The sequence below is a fragment of the Mesoplodon mirus genome, assembly GCF_964341445.2.
Source record: "Mesoplodon mirus genome assembly, chromosome: 7".
Classification (NCBI taxonomy): Eukaryota; Metazoa; Chordata; class Mammalia; order Artiodactyla; family Ziphiidae; genus Mesoplodon; species Mesoplodon mirus.
In genome coordinates, this window is record NC_138983.1 from 26,017,222 (window position 1) to 26,042,469 (window position 25,248).

General features: G+C 44.6%; 1 protein-coding gene across 2 annotated transcripts in view; it reads right to left on the bottom strand.

Annotated features, from left to right (window-relative positions):
- Positions 1-22,555, bottom strand: part of KIAA1549L (KIAA1549 like) — a gene marked incomplete at both ends in the record, with an annotated part of 280,146 nt that extends 257,591 nt beyond the window's left edge. For both annotated transcript variants that reach the window (XM_082627296.1, XM_082627295.1), the window contains one exon: positions 22,315-22,555. In XM_082627296.1, coding sequence (XP_082483422.1) covers positions 22,315-22,555 — 241 coding nt within the window. The remainder of the gene's footprint in view (positions 1-22,314) is intronic.
- Positions 22,556-25,248: the final 2,693 nt, after the last annotated feature.

The window sequence follows — 25,248 nt, forward strand, 5'->3', positions numbered from 1 at the left end:
CATCCTCTATCAATTCGTGGTTCTCCAGCTTATGCCATCTGGGACTCACCGTGTGGGTTCCATCCCACCCAAACTGGTCTAGTTCCTGTTCTATAGGACAACTGCCCTGGGTGTCTCAGTGATGTCTAATTGCTATAAAAGTCTCTACAGTTTTAGCTCCTATACTTATCTCGCCACAGATCGGTGAAAAGTAGCCTGGACCAATAACACAGGTGCAGAGAGGATGCGGGTCTGTCATTACTACATGACCCACCACCATACTGGAACTTTGTTCCAACCAGATAATAATCTGTATGTCTGAGGCATTAATGGAGGGATTCTGTGAGTGACTTCTCCTTTCCAAACTTTCCTTTATTATTATTAAAAGGTTGCCTTGCAACAGTTTCTAAATAGGAGGGAAGTGTCTTAACTTTTAAAGAAATTATGATGGAATTCAGGAAAAGGGGGAAGACCTAAAAACCAACATTAATTCATTACTTGAAGTTTCTAAAAGAAAAAAGAAAGAGGGTAATATTGATACGTTAAAGGGAGCAAAAAGAATGAGTGAGTTTGAATCCCCTTCTCTCACTCTCATTAATCTGCTTTAAGTGTCGCCTGAGGGGCCCAGTGTGACTAGAAATCACCCAAACTCCTCCTTTCAACATTCATTCAAGGTCCTCCCTCAACTAAACCCAACTCATCAGATACTCCACCAGCCCTACCCACATTAATCCTCTCTTCTCACAATAGTTCTGTAAATATCTTAATGATCTACTTCTTTTGGTTACGTGTTTATACATCTCCATTTTTATTACATCCTTCCATCTTCTTATGGATAGTTTCCTGACAAAAGACTAGAGTCTCGGGAAACAGAGACTCGCAGCTAAGCTGTTGCACCATTGGCAGCCCCCTTCAATGAGTGGAAAGGTGGGTTTCCCATGCCCTCATGGTCATGGGATAAGGTATTCTTCACACAAAGGTAATTACACTTCCTGCTGCCCAGAATGCTTCAATTGCTCTAGGTGAGGTCTTCAGCCTGTATAGTCCCATAATAACTAGCAAAGATGCAGTGCCAGGGATGACAAGATATGGAGGATTTCACTTGTATTCCTATGGGAAAAGAAAAAATGCAATCAAGTCCTTCCAGATAGCCTCAAACCTACTCCCAAATAAATGAGTCACAACAGTAACAACAAAAAATTACTTCAAATGTACCACAATCAAAAACTCAAACCATAGGAAAACTATCAGACCTTCTGGCCTCTATGCTGAATTCTGCTAAAAGAAGTCAAGGTGACTTTGAAAAGTGACACTGATTTTTTGACAAACCAAAGACAGCTGATCACGATCCATCTGAAGTACAACTGAGTACAATATAATCAGAATTTGTTTTACATACAGGAAGGAAAATCTTACTTTAAGGAGCAACCATCTGTCTTCCAAAGCTTACAGAGGTTGAAAATAGCTGATTTTTTTTACCCTAGCAGTGAGCCAATAAGAAAATATATTAAATTTCCTCATCAGTATATAGATGAAAGGGAGCTCCAAAAAATACTGAAAGCGGGAGACAAGAGAAAAAGAAATTTTGACTTTTACTCTTCTTTCTAATCCTGCGGCCACCATCCATGTCCAAATCTTAGCACCTTTTCCCTGAGACAGTACCCAGCCTACTAACAGAAGTAAGCACCTGAAAAGCACTAAGTAGATGGTAGCTATTATCATTGCCCAGGGCAGAAGGGGAATTCATTCATCTAATCAACAAAGGCTTGGTTTTTTTTGTTTGTTTTATTTTCAAAGGGATATATTTCATTATTTTAAAACTTACATACAGTAAATCTGTATGGATGTACCACAGTCTATTTATCCATTTACAAGATGAAGGACATTTGAGCTGCTAACTTTTGGTGATTATGAATAATGCTGTTATAAATATTTGTATTTTTGTGTGAACATAAGCTTTCATTTCTTTAGGATAAATGCCTTAAAGTGGAATTGCTGAGTAATAGAGTAAATGCATATTTAACTTTATAAGAAATTATTTCCTAGATGGCTGTACACATCCCATTCCCACCAGCAATATATGAGTTCAACTGCTCCAAATCCTCAACAGCAATTGACACTGTTAGTTTTAAATTTTTTTAAATATTAGTAATTATTTTAGTGTGAAGTGGTAGCTTGTGGTAATAATTTTCATTTCCCTAATGACAAATGATGTTAAGCATCTTTTCATGTGCTTATTTTTAATTCATTCTTTGGTGAAGAATATTCAAGTCTTTTACCATTTTTATATTTGTTTATTTCCTTATTATTGAATTTTGAGAATTCTTTATATATTCTGTACATGAATCCAACAAAAGTTTGTTGAACACCTACTGTGTGCCAGGCACGGAGTACACAGCAGTGACCAAAACAGATTAAGTCCCTGTCCTGCTGACATTACATTACAGCCATTACAGTGATTTGAACCGAGGTTTCTTTATCTCCAAAATCTGTAGCTGTTAAACCAGCTTTTAGGCAAACTCAAATGCCTGAAGAGGTCATGCTGGTAAAATAAATGAGTTGGGTCAGATACTAGCTGGCTGTTCACCAAACCTGTTCTCTTTTCTTTCAGGTCCACCCCATGTTTCCCAGCCTCTCTCTGCAGGTAGACATGGCCAGGTGACAGAGCCCTAATCCATGGAAAGTGAGCAGAATGATGCACAGCCCTTTCAGACCTGTTCCCCTCTCTCTTTCCCCTTCTATCTGCTGGATGCAGATAAGCACAGCAGCCTTTGAAAGCCACAGACTGAAGATGGAGAAAACACAAAGAAAGGATCCTGAGTCCCTGAATCACCGCTTGGTAGAGAGCTCCTGGCCACTTAGGAGTATTCATTGGGTCTTTATGTGAGTGAGATATAAAACTCCAGGGCTTTAAGCCATTACAGACTTGGGGGTTGGGTTGTTACCACAGTAAACCCATCTCAGCCAAGACATGACTGAAGTGGGACAGGTGGGGGCTGTGACAGATGCCCCCCATCTAAAGAAGGTGCCACCACTCAACTTTAGCCAGTTGTTGCCATGCTAGAATACGGGACCAGTGAAGTCAGTCTTCTGACTATTTCAAGAGAACCTGGAAATCCTGATTTGTATGGAAAAGCTCCTGATTTTTCAATGATTTTTATTTTTGTTGACAAGTGTTTAATTTTTGAAAACACATCTGTGGACAGAAGTCAGTCCTCTGGGTTGTGGCCCCTGCACTCCATCCCACCATTACTGTTATGCTATCCAAATACGTTTTGTTGGCAGAATGGTCAAGAAAGGTTTTGTTTGTTTGTTTGTTTGTTTGTTTTAATTTATTTATTTACTTACTTATTTTTGGCTGTGTTGGGTCTCTGCTGCTGCGCCTGGGCTTTCTCTAGTTGTGGTGAGCGGGGGCTATGCTTTGTTGCAGTGCGCGGGCTCCTCACTTAAGTGGTTTCTCTTTGTTGCGGAGCATGGGCCCTAGAGCGCGCAGGCTTCAGTAGTTGTGGCACGCGGGCTCAGTAGTTGTAGCTCACAGGCTCTAAAGCACAGGCTCAGTAGTTGTGGCGCACGGGCTTAGTTGTTCTGCGGCATGTGGGATCTTCCCGGATCATGGCTGGAACCCTTGTCCCCTGCATTGGCAGGCGGATTCTTAACCACTGTGCCACCAGGGAAGTCCCAAGAAAGGTTTTAAGACCAGAAGTAATAGACCAGGACTTTGTAAGTACAGTGAGAACATACCGGGAAATTCTCTTCCTTCCTGTATACACACCACACCCATCCCCTGTCTGTCATGTATGTATAAGAGCCTGCGCTGAGACAAATACATGACCCCAGCCTTTGAGACGGTGGGTTCCCAAACTTTAGGGGTTGTCTGCACACTTTCACCCTAGAACTTACACCGATTCCAGAGTCATCCCACCGGTTAGCCGGGTACTAAGGAGCACCACTTCCTGCCCTGGCAGCATCGTCTCCCGCCATGTGTGCGGGAGGCAGAGCCCAGGTGGTCCTCGGTGCTGGTGTGAGTTTACATTTTTCCCTCTTGCTCTAAGCAAGTTGTCTCACTAGCCACTTATTTCATTGATCCTTCTAATAGACTTGACTGTAACATTGTGTGTCCACATTATAATGAAAACAGTTTTTACACATGGATTATAGTTACTGTGAAAGGGTTTCTGGGACCCCCCCCCTTTTTTTTTTGCGGTACGCGGGCCTCTCACTGCTGTGGCCCCTCCCGTTGTGGAGCACAGGCTCTGGACGCGCAGGCTCAGCGGCCATGGCTCACGGGCCCAGCTGCTCCGCGGCATATGGGATCCTCCCGGACCGGGGCACGAACCCGTATCCCCTGCATCGGCAGGCGGACTCTCAACCACTGCGCCACCAGGGAGGCCCTGGGACCCCCCTTTTGACACCTGCTCTAAGGAGCTCACAGTCTGATGGAGGACACAGGCCAAAGGCCATCACAGAGGGCACGGAGGGTGGGAGTAGAGAGGACAGCGTCTCCCTCCCGCGGTGGAGGGCAGAGTGGCTGCCCGGAAAGGCTACCTGAAGGAGGTTAATACTTGAACCGAGTCTGGAAGGAAGTGCAGATGCTAACCAAGCAGACAGGGCTGGGAGGGGCTTCCCAGGCAGAAAGAATAAAACGTAAGGGGCATGCAAGTGCTCTGGGGGGACTGCAAGTCTGGCTATGGTGGCAGGTACGAGTTGAAGGTGGCTCTTCCATAAAGTACCCAGACTGCTAAGCAGTGGAGTGGAAGAGAATTACAGGGAACCACAGAAGGGTTTGGGTGGATTCATGTTTTATGAAAATCTCTGTAAGGAGGATGAGATTACTTAGAAGGGGGCCAAGACTAGAGGCTGGGTGGCCAGTTAGGAGGTATGGCTTGGACAAGAACACAGACCAGAAAGAGAGAGGGTCTGGAATAAGGCAGCAGAGACAGAAAATGAGAATGTTCAGAAATACAAGTAGCAACTTTAGCAGTCAACTAGATGAAGAGAAGGAGAGAAAGAAAAGAATCTAGAATGATTCTCAGATTTCTGGCTCCACAGATGAGTGGTGGGCACACTCACTGAAATAGGAAATACAGAATGGGGAGCAAGACCCCAGGGAAAATGAGCTCACTTTAAGGGGAGAATGTCGGGTTGTCCGTAGCCATGGGTAGAGATGTCCAGTAAACAGGTGGGTGTATGAATCTCACCCTCAGGAGAGAGTCAAGAGTTTTTTTGCATCATCCGTACATAATCAGTTGTTAAAGCCATGAGTTTGGGTGAAGCCACCTGGGACGGTCTACAGAATGACAGAGCCAAGGGGATTTGACGGCCGCCCCAGGATTAAGAAATCGGGGAGTCATTGGTGACTCTAGGAGGGCCCGTTTCAGGGAGGAGCAGGTGGTGGAAAGGGGATCAGTTAAGGGAGGAGGAGAGAATGAAATGGAGGCAGGGAGACTGGGAGGAAAGAGCAAGCAAGAGCCGGAGGTACAGAGGATCTTTATTTAGTAACTAAATGGTAGTTAGTTAGGCAAGCAGACGAGGGAGAAAACTCACATGTGGCATCTGAAGATCTATATGGGATCATAATGCAAATTAGTGTTCTCCTAAAAGCTGCAAGCTTCATGCCAATGATACTTAATTTTAGCTGTGATTCCAGAACATACGGTCCGTATCTCCCCTTCCTCCGACTCAACTGGCTGGATAACTGAATGTCAAGGTGACTCTTTTACTTAAAACCAGGCAATGGCTTCAGATGGTGGCTAGAAGCCAAGGCCTGTCTCCTGGGTGATGTGGCCCCTGCGAGCTCTCTGCCTAGTCGATCACTCACTCTCACCCTCCATTCCTGCCCACCAACCACATCCACCTTCTCTCTAGTTCCAGAAGAAACCACACTTCTTCCCACCAGGGAAGACAGTATTCACTTTGCCCTTTGCCCCACCTCCCTGCCTGGTTATCTCCTATGCATCCTTCTGATGTTGGCTCCAACGTCACTTCCTCAGGAAAGCCTTTCCTGACCATCCACCTCATCACTCACCAAGCCTCCCCCAGCACCCTGGGTTCCCCCTTCAACACTCACCCCTGCTGGTAATAGGGTACTTATTCCTGTGATGAGCTGATTAATGTCTCTTTCTCCACGTAGGCCAATGTCTTTTACCTGCCCACTGTACCCCTTGTACCAGCACTGTGCCTGCCACATACCAAGGGCTCAATAAATACTGTCTTGACTTAATACATACAATGAAAAGTCAATTTGAAAACAACAGGCAACATCATTTAAGACTGCATGGTATAAAACTAAACCATGGTGAAAAGAAAAATCAAGCTGTGATGTCTGGGGTGGGGGGTGAGTAGGGAGAGATATGTCTGGAGAGGGGCAAGAGGGAACTTACTTCCTGAGGTGACGGTCATGTTCTATATCTTGACAGGGGTTTGGGTTACACCTGTGTATGCATTTGTCAAAACTTGGGAATATATACTTAGGATTTCTGGATTTCTCTGTATGTAAAATTTACCTCAAAAAAAAGGAGTATAAACAAATATTGAACTATAATCAATGGCATGAATGCTGAAATATTTAGGGGTGAAATGTACTGATGTCTGCGACTTACTTTGACTACATCAAAAAATAAGATGAACTGATGGATGGATAGAGGAAGGACAGATAAACGATAAAGCAAAAATAGCAAAATGTTCACAGTACCATCGAAGTGGTAGGTATATGTCTGTTCACTGTACAGTACTTTCAATTCTTCTGTATGCTTGAAAATTTAATAAAATGGGGCGGGGCGGGGGGACGGCCGGCAGAGTATAGCTGAAAATATATTTACCTTGTAGTCTAATCTGGTTTCAAATCCCATCCCCACCACTTTCAAGCAACAGTGCCCTTAGGCAAGTCAGGTTCATAAATGTTCTCTCAATCTTAGCTTCCTCCAAGCAAAATGGACAAGAACTATCTCTCAGTGTCACTGTGAGATTAAATTATACAAAACTCTTGATCCACCAACTAACAAGTCGTAGCTGTTTCGCAAATGTTAGTCCTCTTATTCAGAAGTCAACATATCCACAAACTAGGGCAAACCTCCAATGAGACGTAAAAGAAGAATCTTGTAAAATTTCTCCCTTGCTACATCCCTGGGGAAATTAAAAGAATAAATTAACTGTGCTATTTTTATAGGTAAAGACGCTGACCTGCCATCAATCAGTAGGACACTCGGAACTCCATGTCTGAGGAGAGATCTACGCTGTCCACACCCCCTTCCCCATCTGCCAGTGGTCACCACCACCCTTTGTGAGAGTGGGCCAGGGTTAACAACGGAGCCGCATCGGGCGAAAGATGGGGGAATTGTATGCAGTGCACCAAAGTCAAGACTCCCAACCCCTCTCCAGATGTGCAAGGGAAAGAGCCACCCAGACGGGCCTTGAGATCTGTGACGGCATCTGACATGCTCTCAGAGGCTGTAGTCACCAGCCGGTCTTGGCTTTTAGCATAATTACACGACCTGAGAGATGACCTTATGGTCATAAATAAAAGCTTCCAATCGAAACTAATCGTGTGTACACAGCTGAAAGATGTCTAAGAGGCCACCATGTGGACTCGGCATCTCTAGGTTTGGAAGGTGGAAGAAAGGAGTCCATTAATGACACCAGCAAACGGGGTGGAAATGCTGACTTAGAGAAGCAAGGAAAAACTATACCTTTCGGTGCTAGACCAATGCCCCTCCAAGAAAATGAGGTCTGGCATCTTAAAGTCAGTGAAAGCGTTCATTATATGTCACAAGTGAGATGCTGCAGGCAAAGGAAGTTGCAATTTTTTAGAAAGCATCCCCGTGTGCCTAGTAGATGCCACACTTAGGTCAACAAGTTATTTCAGGCTGCCTGAGCCAAACCTAACTTCCACCCTCTCTTCCTTGAAATCTTCTTCCCTGTTACATAATTATAAGCCCACCTAGTTGGTTAGCCTACACTTCAAACTCCTTGGAGACATCCTGCACTTACTGTGTAAGCTGCCCTGCATCCAGTCCGTAGATGGACAGGATCATCTTGGCGCTCAGCCAACCATGAGCATCTCTTCCCAAATCCATTGTCACATTGGTAGCTTGAAATCAGCCACGGTGACAGTATTTATACCATGGAAATTGGTCAACTCTATCAATCAGGCCACTTGTCATTGTCATTTTTCATAAAGCCAGCATATGAGCCTCTTTTTACTGTCATGAGGGAAGAGACGAATTTGGGGAAGTTTGCTCTATCCATACACCTAATTTAAAACTGCACTCTACCCACTGCCAAGGTTGAAGGAGGGCTCAGCCTAGGAGGGCATTTTTGAACCACCAGCCTTTTCACCTCTGGCCTCTGCTGATCAGATGAGGGATAGACTCCTTACTTTTTTGGCCAGACTATGGCAGCCTGATTTTCCCTCTTGAGAAATATAGACCTGGGACAGAGACTGGAGGGTGGGCACTTACATGGAAAAGGCTTGTCAGCTCTGGCTGCAGGGAGCACCACAACAAGCAAAGCCGCCTGCAAAGTTTAGTTATGGGGGAGCCCAGAAGCTACAGGTAAGCAGAGAAAGCCAGTCTGCAGAAAGAGGCAGATGGACAGACCCAGCCTGCAGGAAAAGAGAGACGAGAGGCCTCCAGGTCCAGGAGACACAAAGCCAGTAACCTCAGCCTCTCACTGTCAAGGAAGGCAATATAATGAAGTGGAGTGAGAGCCATGGAATCAAACTGCCTGGGTTCAAAGCCCACCTCTGACACTTACCTGTGCGACACTGAATACATTACTGTTAAATTGCTTTTTGCCTCACTCCCCACACCTGAAACCCAGGAGTCACAACAGAACCAACCTCAGAGGGTTGTTGTGAAAATCAAATGAGCTGATACAAGGAGTAAATGCTCAAAAATGTTAGCTCTTATTTCTATCAATGAGTTATACTGTCCACGTGACACCATTGTTATTTCATTCCTATTCCAAATCTGTCACATGAGATTTCCCTGTGGCCTGGAGCCCCACACTTGAGCTAGTTTTAGTTGAGTAGCTAGGTAATCTGTGCCCTAAATCAAAGACTAACGAAAAAATCCCTGGACCACTGTGTGACCTTTAGCAAATTACTTCCTCAACCCTCTCTTAGGAGTGATATGAGATTCAAACAAGAAACAAGAATGAAAACTTCTACAACTGTGACGTGCTGTACCAAACTCTGAGGATGAGTATCCCCGTAAGGAATAGTAAATATATCACGTTAGCCAAAAGAATGGGGAAACACTCGTTTCGAATGTCATTTCTCTTGCTGGACTAGAGACAAGAACTCATTCTCCATCCCATTCAAAAAAAGGTTTAATTTCCCTGGGATTCACCAGGTTGATTCGTGTGTTCACCTCCACTATTAATAAAACAAGAGGAAACTGCCAAAGACAGCTCTGTGGCAGTGATTTTGTAATACACTTCCATCCAGGTCAATTATATTCCAAAATGCTCATAATCCAGATCCTCTTGCTCTTTTCAAAACAAAGACTCCCATTTGATAATGGTGTCTGTAGCTTTAGAGATATTTTGGTTCAGCTCTTTTCAACAAGGACTTAGAAGCTGCACTATTAATTGCAACACATTTTCTTCTCAGACACATTTTTCTTCAGGCTCCCTTGGTTCACTCTTGACGTTTGGTAAATAAAAAGACAAGTGACTGAGGAGCAGCATTCACAAGCAGGGACAGAAGTGGAGGGGTAGGTCCAGGAGTCCTGGTTTCATTCTAGCACTTAATTCCATATTTCACGTCGAAAGAGTAAAGTGAGAAATATCCTAGACCTTCCTATTTACTGGCACTGCATAAATACCAAAGCCATTTTGTGTTTCTGAGGTCAGGAGGTTTTCTTTCAAGCTAAGAATAGATTTAATATATATAAATCTAAATCTAAATCAAATTCCCCTCTTGTGGTTAGGAGGCATTAGGCAAAGTCTCGCCTGAGTGGACAGATGGCAGGTGCAGCAATGACCTTGGGCTGAAGCTTGAGGCAGCTCCTTGGCCCGATTTACATCTGCATTAATTGATTTATACACAGTGTTCATCCCCATTCTATGCGGTGTTTAAAAGGGTCCATGATTTTCCTTAAACATGTGTGGAAGTATTTTCCAGGGAAGGAAGCCAAAGAGTAGAGAAAAGAGGAAGAATGGTCTAATGATGATATTTTAACTCTGTAGGTTTGAATCCAATCTGTGGTTTTAAAATTGTTATCTTTTATAATAAGGGCTTTTCTGTGTTTCAGGAAGAAGTTCAAATTCTCTTAGGACAAAATTTACTTCACATGGAAAGAGGGCCACAATACAGTGGTAAATGAAAAGAGAAAGGCATTAAATATTATACCCTTTATATCTTAAAAAAATTAAGTGAAGATATGTATGTAAATATTTGTATGAAAAAAGATCTGGAAGGACCTACCATATTTGCTTGACAACACAACTCTAGGAAATAGCAATGGAGCCAACAGGGCTTTTTTCATTTTGCTGCATACCTTGTGCATTACTTGATTTTAATAAAGTACTGTATATATTACTTTTACAATTTTTAAAAGCCAATGAAGATTAAAGATAAGCCAACATTTGGGGCTTCCCTGGTGGCGCAGTGGTTAAGAATCCGCCTGCCAATGCAGGGGACATGGGTTTGAGCCCTGGTCCGGTCAGAACCTACATGCAGCAGAGCAACTAAGCCCATGCACCACAGCTACTGAGCTCACGTGCCACAACTACTGAAGCCCACGCACCTAGAGCCCATGCTCCGCAACAAGAAAAGCCACTACAATGAGAAGCCCACACACCGCAACGAAGAGTAGCACTTGCTCGCCACAACTAGAGAAAGCCACACGCAACAACAAAAACCCAACACAGCCAAAAATAAATAAATTTATTATTATTATTTTTAAAGCCAACATTTGTCTGAGCTTCAGGTTGGAACCATGACAGAAAACCATGGGAAAATTCTTCCCTTTGCAGAATGAGAGCCCGTGACTTGGCTTGCCACTAATATAGGAAGAGGTAAGAAAAGGATTGGTCTAACCCAGCAAAACATCTGCTTAGGGCTCATAAACACATACCCAGGGTAATGAGGGAAGAAGGGAAGATCCTGAGGCTTTTGTTCACAGATGCAAAAACTAAGGCCCCAAAAAGTGACTTGATAAACAGCAAACAGTCAGCTACGGGTGACCCATTTCCTGAATTCATCCAACACAATTTCCCCTCACCCAGGCCATTCTAGACCTGAAACCAAACTCTGTTCTAATGTCTAGGAAGTGTCCACTGGCAGCCCTGAAAATGAGGAAAGGTACTAGAGGTACGTGACACTTTTTATTTTACTAAAGAAACCCTTGAGGGATCTTCTCATTTTTAAGACCATAGGTCTAAGGGGAGAAATAATACCAATTCTACCAATTCTACATTTAACTAAATTCAATACTCATTCATGATAAAAATTCACAGCAAACTAGGAATAGAAGTGAACTTCCTCAACCTGACAAAGGGCCTCTACAAAAAAAAAAACAAAACTACAGCTAACACCATACTTAACAGTGAATGTTTTCCCTCCAAGACTAGGAGATCAGGGCAAGGATGTCCACTCTCCCCATTCCTATTCAACAATGTTCCTATTCAACAATGTACTTGAAGTTCTAGCAAGTGCAACAAGGCAAGACAAAGAAATAACAGGCATACAGATTTGAAATGAGGAAATAAAACTCTCTATTCATAGATAACATGATTTTCTATTTAGAAAAATCCCAAAGAGTCTATAAAAAGCTACTAGAACTAAAGTGAGTTTAGAAGGGTCACATGATACAAGATTAATATTTTTTAAATCATATTTCTATATACTAACAAAGAAATTTTTAAAGTACTATTTACCAAAGCATTGAAAAACATGAAACGCATATGTACAAAATTCATATGCTGAAAACTATAAAACATTGATAAAAAAAAGAAAGAATACCTAAATAAACGGAGAGAGATATGTTCCTGGGTCAAAAAATTCAATATGGTTGAGCTATCAATCTTCTCCAATTGACCTAGATTCAATGAAATCCCAATCAAAATTCTCTTTTTTTACAGAGATGGAAGAGAAGATACTAAGATCTATATGGAAAAGCATAAGCCCTAGAATATCCAAAAAGATTTTGAAAATAAAGAAAGTTAGAGGATTCATACTACCTGATTTCAAGACTTACCATAAAGCTTAAGCAGTGGAACTCAACGGGGGGAAATTTTATCCTGCAGGGGACATTTAGCAATTTCTGGAGACATTTTGGTTATCACACTGGGGTTGGGGGGGTAGCTATTGGCATCTACTGGGCAGAGGCCAGGAATGCTGCAAACATCCTACAGTGCACAGGACAGTCCCCCACAACAAAGAATTACCCAGCCCAAAATGTCAGTAGTGCCAAGGTTAAGAAACTCTGAGCTAGAAAAATCAAGACACTGTTGCACTGGCATAAGGAAAAAAGTACAGATCACTAGACTAGACTAGAGTCCAGAAATAAACCCACAAATATATGGTACCAAGGCAATTCAGTGGAGCAAGGATAATCCTTTTAATAAATGGTGTTGGAACAATAAAGCATCCAAATGAAAAAAACATTAACCTCAACTCTTACCCTGCACCATATACAAAAATTAGCGTGAAACAGACCACAGACCAAAAACTATAAAACGTCTAGAAGAAATCATGAATGTTTGTAAACTTGGGATAGGCAAATATTTCTATCCCAGCACACAAAAAACACAAGCCTTAAATTTAAAAGTTCATAAACCGGAACTACTCAAAATTTAAAACTTCTGTTCTTTGCAAAATACTGTTGATAAAATGAAAAGAAAAAACACACAGACGGAGAGAAAATATTTGCAAAAAACCATATCTGATAAAGGACTTGTATCCAGAATATATAAAGAAAGCTCAAAACTCAATAATAAGAAAACAAACAATCCATCTTTTTATTTTTATTTATTTATTTTTTATTTATTTATTTATTTATTTATTTATGGCTGTGTTGGGTCTTCGTTTCTGTGCGAGGGCTTTCTCTAGTTGTGGCAAGTGGGGGCCACTCTTCATCGCGGTGCGCAGGCCTCTCACTATCGTGGCCTCTCTTGTTGCGGAGCACAGGCTCCAGACGCGCAGGCTCAGTAATTGTGGCTCACGGGGTTAATTGCTCCGCGGCATGTGGGCTCTTCCCAGACCAGGGCTCGAACCCGTGTCCTCTGCATTGGCAGGCAGATTCTCAACCACTGCGCCACCAGGGAAGCCCCAATCCATCTTTTTAAATGGGCAAAAGACTTCAACAGCCACTTCAAAGTAGAAATATAAATGGCACGTAGAAGATGTAAAGATATGCAACAATAACATCATTAGTAATTAGAGAAGTGCAAACTAAAATTATAACGAGATACCACTAAAATATTATTGGAATAGCTGAAATTTAAATTTTAAAAAAAGTTGACAAAACCAAGTGCCCACGAGGATACAGAGGAGCAACTAGAACTCACATACATAAGAATACAAAATTACGGGCTTCCCTGGTGGCGCAGTGGTTGAGAGTCCGCCTGCCAATGCAGGGGACACGGGTTCGTGCCCCGGTCCGGGAAGATCCCACATGCCGCGGAACGGCTGGGCCCGTGAGCCATGGCCGCTGAGCCTGCGTGTCCGGAGCCTGTGCTCCGCAACGGGAGAGGCCACAGCAGTGAGAGGCCCGCGTACCACAAAAAGAAAAAAAAAAGAAAAAAGAAAAAAGAATACAAAATTATGCAGCCACTTCGGGAAAGGATGTGGCAGTTTCTTATAAGGTTAAACAGATACCTAACATATGGCCCAGAAATCACACTCCTAGGTATTTACCCAAGAGAATGAAAACTGCCCACACAAAGCCTTTTATGCCCCAAACTGGAAACAACCCAAATGTCTATCAACTGGCAAATGGTTAAGCAACTGTGGTGCAATGGAATACTACATGGCAATAAAAAGGACAGGACCAGAGGTGCAATGACATACATGATTCTCAGGAGCATTACATTCAATGAAAGGAGCCAGACACAAAACATTACATACTGTATGATTCCATTTATATGACTTTCAGTTAAAGGCAAAATTATATGGGCAGAGAATAGATTGGTGCTTGCCAGGTACTGGGCTGCTGGGGGAGAAGACTGACTGCAAAGGAGCAGGAGGGAATTTCTGGAAAGTACGGAAATGGTCTATGTCTGGATTGTGGTTGTGGAACCGTGAGTGTATGCTTCTGTCAAAACCCGTCATGCAGAACGCCTAAAAAGGGTGACTTCTACTGTATGTAATTTACACCTTAATTAAACTTGACTTAAAAAAAGACGGGTGGTGGCTCATGGGAGTACTTTTCGTACAGCATGACATTTCAAAACTCTGAATTTGTTAGTGACATTTGAAAACAATATTTGAAGTAAAGATCTGGCTTTTCTTGAGAAGTCAGAACTTTAGCACCCTGAGCCTCACTGCAGCTGGGCAGAGACAGCCTCTTTGGACAAGGCAGGTACTTTCTGTCTTGCCATATCCTCCCTCCTGACCCAGAGGTACCTTACCAACCTGCCACTGAGTAAGGATTTCTTGTCCTGGGCTACAGGCTGCTTGAGGGCAGGGGCCAGGCCTGGCTTGGTCTCCACTATACCTCCAGTGTTTAGGGAAGAGTTTGACCTGGCATATGCCAGGTGCTTGATAAATACCATCAAATCAGTGTGACTCACTTGCCACCATCCTATCGGCTACAATAACTGACATTTCCAATACCTGGATTGCCAGCTGCTCCTTTGGTCCTGGAGTCCCCACAGGGAGCCACCATCCAAGGCAGCCATCCCGTGACCTAGAATAATGTGTCCCTCTGTGCGTTTAGAAATCCCCTGTAATGTGTTGTCAAGCAACGAAAATGCTTTAGGGTCATTCCAACTATTCATTTTTGTCTGGAGAAGAGTGGAGTTGTTGTTTGTTTAAAAAAAAGAAAGAAGAAAGAAAGAAAACCACAAGAAAGCCTTCAATAAGAGCTTGAAGGTTAATGAAAATGAAAAAGGAAACGTGCACATTCATTTTGAATATTCTCAGATCATATTCTAGTAATTCAAGACTTGAGATAAGTAGGCTTCTGAGAGATTCTCTCAGAAGAATTTCAGTATCTCAGTTTCCACAGTGATGTCCGGTTTTAGAGAAGGGTGAGGGGCAGGGAGGGGACATCTGACTTCTGTTTGATGTCTGTATTAAAAGCACAGACTCATTAGTCCCAAAATCTTCTTCTTTACTTCGTGTGTAGGATGGGAAGGAAAGGGAGGCAAGTTTGGGACATCTTGCAAGTATCTTTGAAGCACTAATAATTAATATTGAGAGTAAAAAGTCTAAATATATTTTATTGGATTATCTATAACTGGAAAAAAAAAGCCCACCCAATCAAACACTCTTGCTACACATCTTTAATGTTAAAAAATGAGAAAGTACATGGCACAAAAACAGAAATATAGATCAATGGAAGATAGAAAGCCCAGAGATAAACCCACACACCTATGGTCAGCTAATCTATGACAAAGGAGGCAAGGATATACAAAGGAGAAAAGACAGTCTCTTCAATAAGTGGTGCTGGGAAAACTGGACAGCTACATGTAAAAGAATGAAATTAGAACACTCCCTAACACCATACACAAAAATAAACTCAAAATGGATTCAAGACCTAAATGTAAGACTGGACACTATAAAACTCTTAGAGGAAAACATAGGAAGAACACTCTTTGACATAAATCACAGCAAGATCTTTTTTGATCCACATCCTACAGTAATGGAAATAAAAACATAAATAAACAAATGGGACCTAATGAAACTTCAAAGCTTTTGCACAGCAAAGGAAACCATAAACAAGACAAAAAGACAACCCTCAGAATGGGAGAAAATAGTTGCAAACGAATCAATGGACAAAGGATTAATCTCCAAAATATATAAACAGCTCATGCAGCTCAATATTAAAAAAATGAACAACCCAATCCAAAAATGGGCAGAAGACCTAAATAGACATGTCTACAAAGAAGACATACAGATGGCCAAGAAGCACATGAAAAGCTGCTCAACATCACTAATTATTAGAGAAATGCAAATCAAAAGTACAATGAGGTATCACCTCACACCAGTTAGAATGGGCATCATCAGAAAATCTACAAACAACAAATGCTGGAGAGGGTGTGTAGAAAAGGGAACCCTCTTGCACTGTTGGTGGGAATGTAAATTGATATAGCCACTATGGAGAACAGTATGGCAGTTCCTTAAAAAACTAAAAATAGAATTACCATATGACCCAGCAAGCCCACTACTGGGCATATACCCTGAGAAAACCATAATTCAAAAAGACACATGCACCCCAATGTTCATTGCAGCACTATTTACAATAGCCAGGTCATGGAAGCACCCTAAATGCCCATCGACAGACGAATGGATAAAGAAGATGTGGTACATATATACAATGGAATATTACTCAGCCATAAAAAGAAACGAAATTGGGTCATTTGTTGAGACGTGGATGGATCTAGAGACTGTCATATAGAGTGAAGTAAGTCAGAAAGAGAAAAACAAATATCGTATATTAATGCATGTATGTGGAACCTAGAAAAATGTTACAGATGAACCGGTTTGCAGGGCAGAAATTGACACAAAGACGTAGAGAACAAACATATGGACACCAAGGGAAGAAAGCAGCGGTGGGTGGGGGTGGGGGTGTGATGAATTGGGAGATTGGGATTGACATGTATACACTGATGTGGATAAAATGGATGACTAATAAAAACCTGCTGTATAAAAAAAATAAATAAAATAAAATTCAAAAAATAAATAAATAAAATCCTTTTGGAAAAAAGTGAGAAAGTACAAATATAATGTAATTATAACCCATCTGAACCCTCTTTTGACCCACCTCTCCTATGTCTCTGCTTTCCTTTATAAAAAAGACTAAAAGAGTTGTCTTTTTTACTGTCTCCAATTTCTCTTCTTCCTTTCTTTCTTGAACCCATTGCAACAAGACTTTTGTCCCCTCCACTCTTAGGGCCACCAAACATCTCCACATCTCTAAATACAACATCCATTGCTAGTCCCTATCTAGCCTTCTTCAGTCTCTTTTGCTGGTCCCCCGTCTCCTGAACCCCTAAATGCTCAAGTATCCCAGGTCTCATTGCTGAGATCTCCCCCTCCTCTATACTTTCTTGCTTAGTTGCGTGCTGACGGCTCCCAAATTTATATCTCTGGACCCAATATCAGGCTGGGATTCCAGACTACTTTGTTCAACTGGCTATCTGACATCTCTACTTCGATGTTTAATAAACATTTCAACCTTAACAAACCCAAAACCAACTCTTTATTTCCTACCCAAATCCTGAGCCTCCTGCAACCTTCCCCATCTCCATGGCAACTTCAACCTCCAGTTGCTTGAGCCAAAAACCTTGGAGCCACATTGGTTCCTCTCTTTCTCTCCCACCCCACCTCTAATCCATGAGAAAATTCTATTAGCTCCATCTTCAAAAGATGTCCAAATCTAACCACTTCTCCCCACTGTCTAAGCCATCCTACCTGGTCTCCCCACTTCCACCCTTGACCTTACAGTCTTTTTTTTTTTAATTTTTTATTTATTTTTGGCTGCATTGGGTCGTCATTGCTGCACGCGGACTTTTCTCTAGTTGCGGCAATGGGGGGCTACTCTTCGTTGCAGTGCGCAGGCTTCTCATTGTGGTGGCTTCTCTTGCTGTGGAGCACGGGCTGTAGGTGTGTAGGCTTCAGTATTTGTGACACATGGGCTCAGTAGTTGTGGCTCTTGGGCTGTAGGTCGCAGGCTCAGTAGTTGTGGCGTACAGGCTTAGTCGCTCCGTGGCATGTGGGTTCTTCCCAGACCAGGGCTCAAACCTGTGTCCCCTGCACTGGCAGGCAGATTCTTAATCACTGTACCACCAGGGAAGTCCCGACCTTACGGTCCCCATGATAGCTATGGGCATTTTTCTAAAACTGAAGTCAGATCACGTCACCTCTTGCTTAATCTCATTCAAAGTAAAATACCAAGTTTTCACTTTGTCAAAAAGTCCTATATGATCTGGGCCCAGCTCCCACTTCAACGTCATTTCTTACCACCTTCTCCCTATTCACTCAATTCCACATGGCCTCCCTGCTGTTCCCCAACCATCCCAAACACAGTCTCTCCTCAAGGCCTTTGCAGTTGCTTTCCCCTCTGCCTGAATACCTTTTCCCAGATATCCACTTTTAAGTATCTACTCAAATGTCACCTCGACATGGGGGACATCCCCCATCACTCTAGATAACCAGGCACACGCATGAGGGTACACATGCACATAGACATCAGCCTCTTGCTATCCTCTTACCCTGATTCATTTTTCTTACCACCATCCAACCTACATTTATTCGTTTATTTTCATTTGCTACTTAAAGTGGGGTCAGCATCAGCATCACCCTGATGCTTGTTAGAAATGCAGAACCGCAGGCCTTATCCCAGACCTACTGAATCAGAATCTGCAACAGGATCTTCAAGTGATTCACATGCACAGTAAAGTCTGGAAAGCACTGGGCTAGCTCCTAACTGCCATGAGAATGGGAGCTTGTTTTCTTTCATTATTGTAACCTCAAAAAGCTGAGGTACTCAAGATGCACTGAATGAATGGATGGATGGAGGGATGGATGGATGGATGAATGAATGAATGAACAAATGAACTGTTGCACCTGTTTCGAATGGGACTCCAATCTGATGATGTATAAAATGTTGGAGAGGGGTAAAAATGACATCCTAGGTCAAAATTATCCCCCATATATTGTGCTCAATTAGAGGTTCTTTCAAAATGCAAATACATTCCCTGAATAAAGCAGTCATTAACAACTTTCTGTGGATTACTTAGATGAGATAATTATTCTAACATCTAACAGAATCATCCAAACTAAGGGAACAGGAGTGAAAGAAGGCTGAAACTTTCATGAGTACCTACTCTGTGCTGGACATTGTAACAGGCAAGAGCGAAACAAAGATAAATCAGGAACTTACAAGTTGGTGAGAGAAGCAGAGGAGGGCCAGGGGGGTGGAGTGCCTGTGAGGAGGGCTTGAGAAAGCCCAAGGGCAGTGAGAGAGTCCAGGGTACTCCTCCCTATAGCATCCTGTGCTTCTGGCCACAGAAGTAAAGAACCTTTACTTCTCCTCTGCCTGAAATGCCACCATCAACCCTGCCAACATCTACTCATCCTCCAAAGCTTCCGGTCTTCCAGAATTAACTGTGCCTTCATTTTATTTGCTCTGACCACACAGTATCAGAGTTCAAGGACATGTATCACCCTATTCATGAGGGGTTTCTACAAACTGCCTGACCCTTATGCATGTCTGTATCCCCTGCCCCAGCACAGCACCTGGACAGAGTAAATATTCAGTCAATTTTATAAGAACAGCTAGCATTCACTGAGCATTTACTATGTACTAAGCACTGTTTTAAACACTTCGGATATATTAACTTATTGAATCTTCACAACAACCCAATCAGATTGGAGCTATTATTATCCCCATTTTACAGACAAGAGAACTGAGGCCCAGAGAGGCCAGGTCACATAAAGGAATGAGCACTGCACCTGCACCTAAAAGACACACAGGAAATGTTTACTGACATGAACTGAATGGAAGATCAGTAGTTAAGAAGATCGGGAAGTCAAATTTGAACTTTACCAATCTGCCCAGAGCCTCAGAGGGCAAAAGAGAATGGGGAGATGTCAGAGCTTGCTTCTGTAAAGAACCTTCTTTTCCACACCAGTCTCCCACATGCAAAACAGAAGTCAGGGAGCAAGGGTTTCCTGGAGATGGAAGTTAGGAGAGGAAGTCCGAGAGAGGATATTCAAGACAGCAGCCTTGAGAAGGAACCCCAATTCCTCAGGAATATTAAATAAAAAGAATTTGGGGTGGAGTGGGTAGAGGTGGGCTGGGAACACACTGCAGGGGCTCCAGGACACAAAGGTCCTATAGCACTGTCCAGAAACCAACCTATTTTTACCTATTTGTCAGCCAAGGCAAATGTCTGCTTAGCCTTGCTTAGAAAACAAGATGCAGCAACCATGCAAATGACATGACTGTAGCAAGCTAGCACATTCAGGAGGTTCTTAGAATCAGCGTTTCGCTTCTCATGCAACCTGGCCTCAGACTCACTCTACAGCGAGTGGCAACATCAAGCAGCAGCTGTGCCTCAGAAAAAGTTCAAAACCAGGGAGTCTGTTGAAAGTCAAAGGTCTCAGGAAAATGTCACCTATTCTCCTGCCTCCCTCCTGACACTGCTTCCTCCACAAACCCCTTGGGACTCCCTGCATCAGGTCTAGGACTCACTCACCCTGCAGTAAAGCTGCCTCAGGTAGAAATCAGAGAACAAATGAAAGCAGGCAGGAGGCAAGATAGGGAGCCCAACGTTTAACTCTTCCATTGAGAGAGAAACAAGTCATGAAGTTGAATCAGAGGCAAACACACAGGAAACCATGGAGCCCGGCAGTAGACTCTGGATCCACAGGGGAGCTGGACCACGGGAAATTGGTCATCAAGAGTGACAGTAGAAAGGACACCCAAAAAGCACAGAGGACGCAAAGAGTCACTCCAATGAGAAGGAAGAAGACAGAGGACTACTGATTTTTACCATCATTTAAATCAAAGCATCTTTCCTAGCGATCCCCAGGGTCGCCACACTAAGAGAATAAAGGAAAAGGACATCAGGGCTAAAAACAAAAGATACAGAACAGAAGTCCCATAAGTCGGGCTCTGGCAGTCTGAAAGAAGAGCCAAGAAAAGTTACAGAGGTTCCCAAGGGGCAATGTCAGAAGAGAGATCAGAAATCAAAGCCAATCAGAGGAAATCATCTGACATATCAGGCCGAATAGGATAAACACATAAAATCTAAATTTCACGTATTACAAACGGTTGAGCAGATTTGGTATCTGCCCTCAAATGAAGAACATCCAAAAGTTGGTATCTCATAAATTGTTTACAAAACTATTAAGGATCTGATTCATTTTAAATAAAAACTCAAAGTGTGTTTCTGATCCAGTGAATACTAAGGTAATTACATGTGTCTGACTCAGAACTTACCTTTTAACCATCAAATACACATCACTGAAAACGGCTAGAGGCATAAAAACTGGGGGCTAAAGTTCTTCGGAGGTTTTCTCGGGTCCCGGGCACACATCCAAAGATTACTGAACTTTCTCACCACTATGATCACAACAGACAATTCCTGGAGAGCAATTTGCACACATAGACACCTCACGTCAGTGACCTTTTAAGTGAATCAAAGGAAAACGGGCTTTGAATTAAGCTGTTGAAGACAGGAAATGTTTTTAACCTGAAACCCTCTTATCTAAAAGAGTGTGAACTCCTTCATAATTAGGAGATTTAATCTAATTGGGGGGACGAGGCACACTGGGAAAAAAAACAGTCCTCTTTAATCCTTGCTAAAAACCACAGAAGTACAGAAGAATACCGGCTGAAGCAAGGGCTATATTCCTTGATAAATGAAATGTACCAAGAGCCCCGAATTTCACAAATAAAAGCCTGCCCTTTACAAGTGCCATAGTAATCATTCTTATTTCAAAGGCAATTACTGACTGCACAGGAAGTTTTGAAGAACATTAGCCGAATAATACCCCCTAAATAGTTACAACAGATTTTTAAAAACCGTCCAAGAAATTACAGAAATCTATTTCCTGAGGATTCTTGGGAGTCAAAAGAGCCAAGCGTGGTTATTTTTAACTAACCTCCTTCAAACAGTGGATTATACACCCGATCCCTTTGCAAGACGCAAGCAATTATTTTAGGTACCTCTATCCCAAAAGAAAAAGGAGTCTCCTGTCAAGACAGAGAGGAAAACGCCGACACGGGAATTGCCTAAAACTCTCTGGGCCATTTCGTGCAGTTAAAGCAAAGTGGACATCCGTCAGGGAGCCCAAAACATAGTAGACGTCCCCACTTTGTGTGTCCTACTAAAACACATCCCTTTTCAGGTGTCCTAAACACAGCATATCTTTATCTAAATGAAGAGTGCCTTGGGGACAACCAGGAAGGACCTGCCACTTGTCCAGATGGAAAATGCGAATGCACCTCTTTTTACTTCCCCGCCCAACGGTGCCTTCCCGGGAGAAAGATTTCTGACAGTTCGCCTGCTGTTGCAGCAGCAAAGGGCGGGGAAAATCCTAGCGCCGGTACCGCAAAGACCTCTCCATCCACCGCCACCGGTCAGGTGCCGGCCCCGACGGGCAGCCCCGTTCCTCCAGAAACCTCCGTGGGCACAAAGCAGCCGCCAAGTGCTTACCCGGGTCGGCCCGGCAGTGCTCCGGAAGGGCCGCCAGCAGCAGAAGTCCCAGCAGCAGCAGTGGCGGCGGCAGCGGCGGCGCATCCTGGGACCCGGCAGCCCGGGGGCCCCTCACGCCCGGGCAGCGCGCGGCTCCCCCGCCAGCCCGGCCGAGGCCGCACGCCCGGATCCGGCCCCTGCGCCCCCGCACCTCCGGTCCATCTTTCCTCGGGCCCTGGGGTTTCGCCTCCTGCCGAGCCATGGGGACGCTTCACTCATCCAGGCCACTGCCTCGCTCCGCACCGCTCCGGGGAGCCCAGCCTTCGGCGCCCCGGTCCTCACCGGGCATCTCCGGCCACGGCGCGGGCGCCTGAGGGCGGGGGCGCCGGGCGGCGCGACTCGCTGGCTCGTGCTGCCGCGCCAGGAGCGAGCTCCGCGGAGCCGCGGCTTCACTCGCGCAGGGGCCGGGGCCGCATGGAGCCGCGGCGGGAGCGGGCCGGGGTTCCCACGGTGCCTGTCGCCGCGCGCCGGCGCGCCCGGTGCAGCGAGGGTGGGACAGGCGCCGCCCGGAGCCCCCACCCCCGGGCGGGCTCCCGCAGACTGAGGGGGCGAGGCTGCGAGCCGCGGGGGCAGGCAGCCGCTGGGCGCGCTCGGGGCCCTCCCTCCCGCCGCCGGCTGCAGCCTCTCCGCTGCGCTCTCCTCGCTCGCTTGCTCGGGCTCGGGCTCCAGTTCCGGCTCCGGCTCCGGCTCCGGCTCCCTGGCCGAGAGTGTTACTGCAGCTCAGAGCGGCGCCTCATTGACAAAGAAAGCACGTAGCCACCCGAGCGGGCGAGGGAGGCGAGGCAGGCGCGCGCGCGCATCCCCGCGTGGAGCCACCGCGCGCCCCCCGCACCCGCGCGCCCCGCCGGGCTCCGGGCTGGGGAGGGGGACCTCTCGCGGCTGTTCGCGCGCCGCGGACATCCGTACAGGCCGGTGGAGGGGTGGGCTTCCCTTCCTCGCATTCCCCACCAGTCCCTCGGCTAGAGGAGGGGAGATCTGCAGGAAGGGTCCTCCGGCCCGGAAAAGCGGGGTAAAGAGCCATGGTCAACGTGCTGAAGAGGTCAGAAAGCCCTTTGGCCTGGGTTTTGGAAAGCCCTTTAGATGGGGGAAGCGCTTTGTGCTGTTTATTCACTACTTCTCTGAGGGGTCCTCCGACACCCGAATGCCCGTTTTACCCCTGAGGAACCGAAGCGCCTGTGGCCTAGTTGCAATAACACTCTGGGTTAAAACGCATTATAAATATTTATTGCAGCCACACAATGTGCAAAGCCGTGCGCATTGGAAAGACCAGGGGAAAGTCTCTTCATAAAAGTACCTTCCTGAAAATAGGACACTTAGTCACTATCCGGTGGGACACAAGGGCCCGAAATCAGCAGAACTGGCCTCCTTGCTCTTCTCCTCGCGAAGCTGGATGTCCTGAAGCAAGTTACCTAGTTCATCGGCACTTCACACATCCCCTATTTATTGATTAATATTTATTGAGGGCCCACTGCTTGCCAGCTACTATGAGAGGCATCAGGGATCTAAGTGATGAGCAAAAACACAGTCCCTGATGTGATGAAGCTCCAGCTCTATTCGTTCAACAGTACTTCCTGACGGCCTGTTATGTGTCAGGCACTGTTCTAGACACTGAAGACAACAGCCACCAACAAAATCCCTGCCCTCTTAGAGCTGACATTCTAGTGGAAGTAAACTGGCAATAAACAAATAAGTAAGAGATAAAATGTCAGCCGGTGATAAAAGCTATGGAGAAAAATCAGTGTGAAAGAAAAAATCGGGGACAGAGTGTTGCAATGTTAAATAGAGGGAAGGAAGGTGTCACCAAGAAGGTGACATTTAAGCAAAGACCTGAAGGAGGTGAGGGAATAAGCCTGGCAGGAAGAGGATGCCAGGAAAAAGGGGCAGCAAGGGTGAAAACCCGGGAGCACGGCTGGCTGGGGCATTCAGGGCACAGCAAGCCAGCCAGTGGGCCTGGAAAAGTGTTAAATCTCACTTACTGTGCATCTGTAGGATAGAAATGACACCATATTTCATCTAAGACACACATTTTTTCACATAGTAACTTCTCAGAAGTCAGATGTGTCTTATCATGCACGTAAAATTTGGTGACATATAGTAATACCTTCTTGGGATTCTTATTATTTAAGCTTGCTGTTCAATTAAATCACTTCTGCTGTTTTTTTTTTAAAAATTGCAGTGTAATTGTGGCAATAAAACAGCTCAGAAAAATCATTTTGAGCCACTAATGAGAAAGTCATGATTCAGACAACACCATAAGATAGGAGGCATGGTGCTGGCCACAAGCGGTGATCCCAGGGACAGTGGGATGGGGCGTGATGGTGCCAGCAGTCCAGGCAGAGTTGGACTGAAAGATGCCAAGGTTTGGAGCAGCGGAGGTGTTGAAGAGCAGGGAGCATGGAGGGAAAAGAGGGCAAAGAGAAAAGAGAGCAAAAGTGGGCAGGGAGGTAGAAAAAGGCATGTGTGGCGCCCTGGGGCTGCTTGTTTGAAGCTAAGAACTCTGTTAGGAAGAAGCAGGAGGTAGAGAGGGGAAGGAATATTGGGACCAACTTGTGGAAGGCTTTGGACACATTTGGGCTTTTTCCTAAAGGGAGGGAGAGGAAAAGGGGAAGAAAAGTTAGTCTCAGGAGCACCAGTGATGTGCGGGCTCTGAGTTAGCAGCTGAGGACACACAGGCAGGTGTGATGGAGAGAAATATAAACCCTTGACTAGTCATAGCCTCCCCTGCCCCACCCCACCAAACCCAGTCCTTTTCTGCACATTGCAGTGGGGAGAAAATAGAGAGGGAGGCTAGGACTGAGGAAGCCAGAGGGGCTGACTGAATTCATATGGAAAGGGAGAGAACATTGCTGGCCTAAGAGATAGAAAAGATCCAGAAGGGGAGAGGCTACGAGGCAA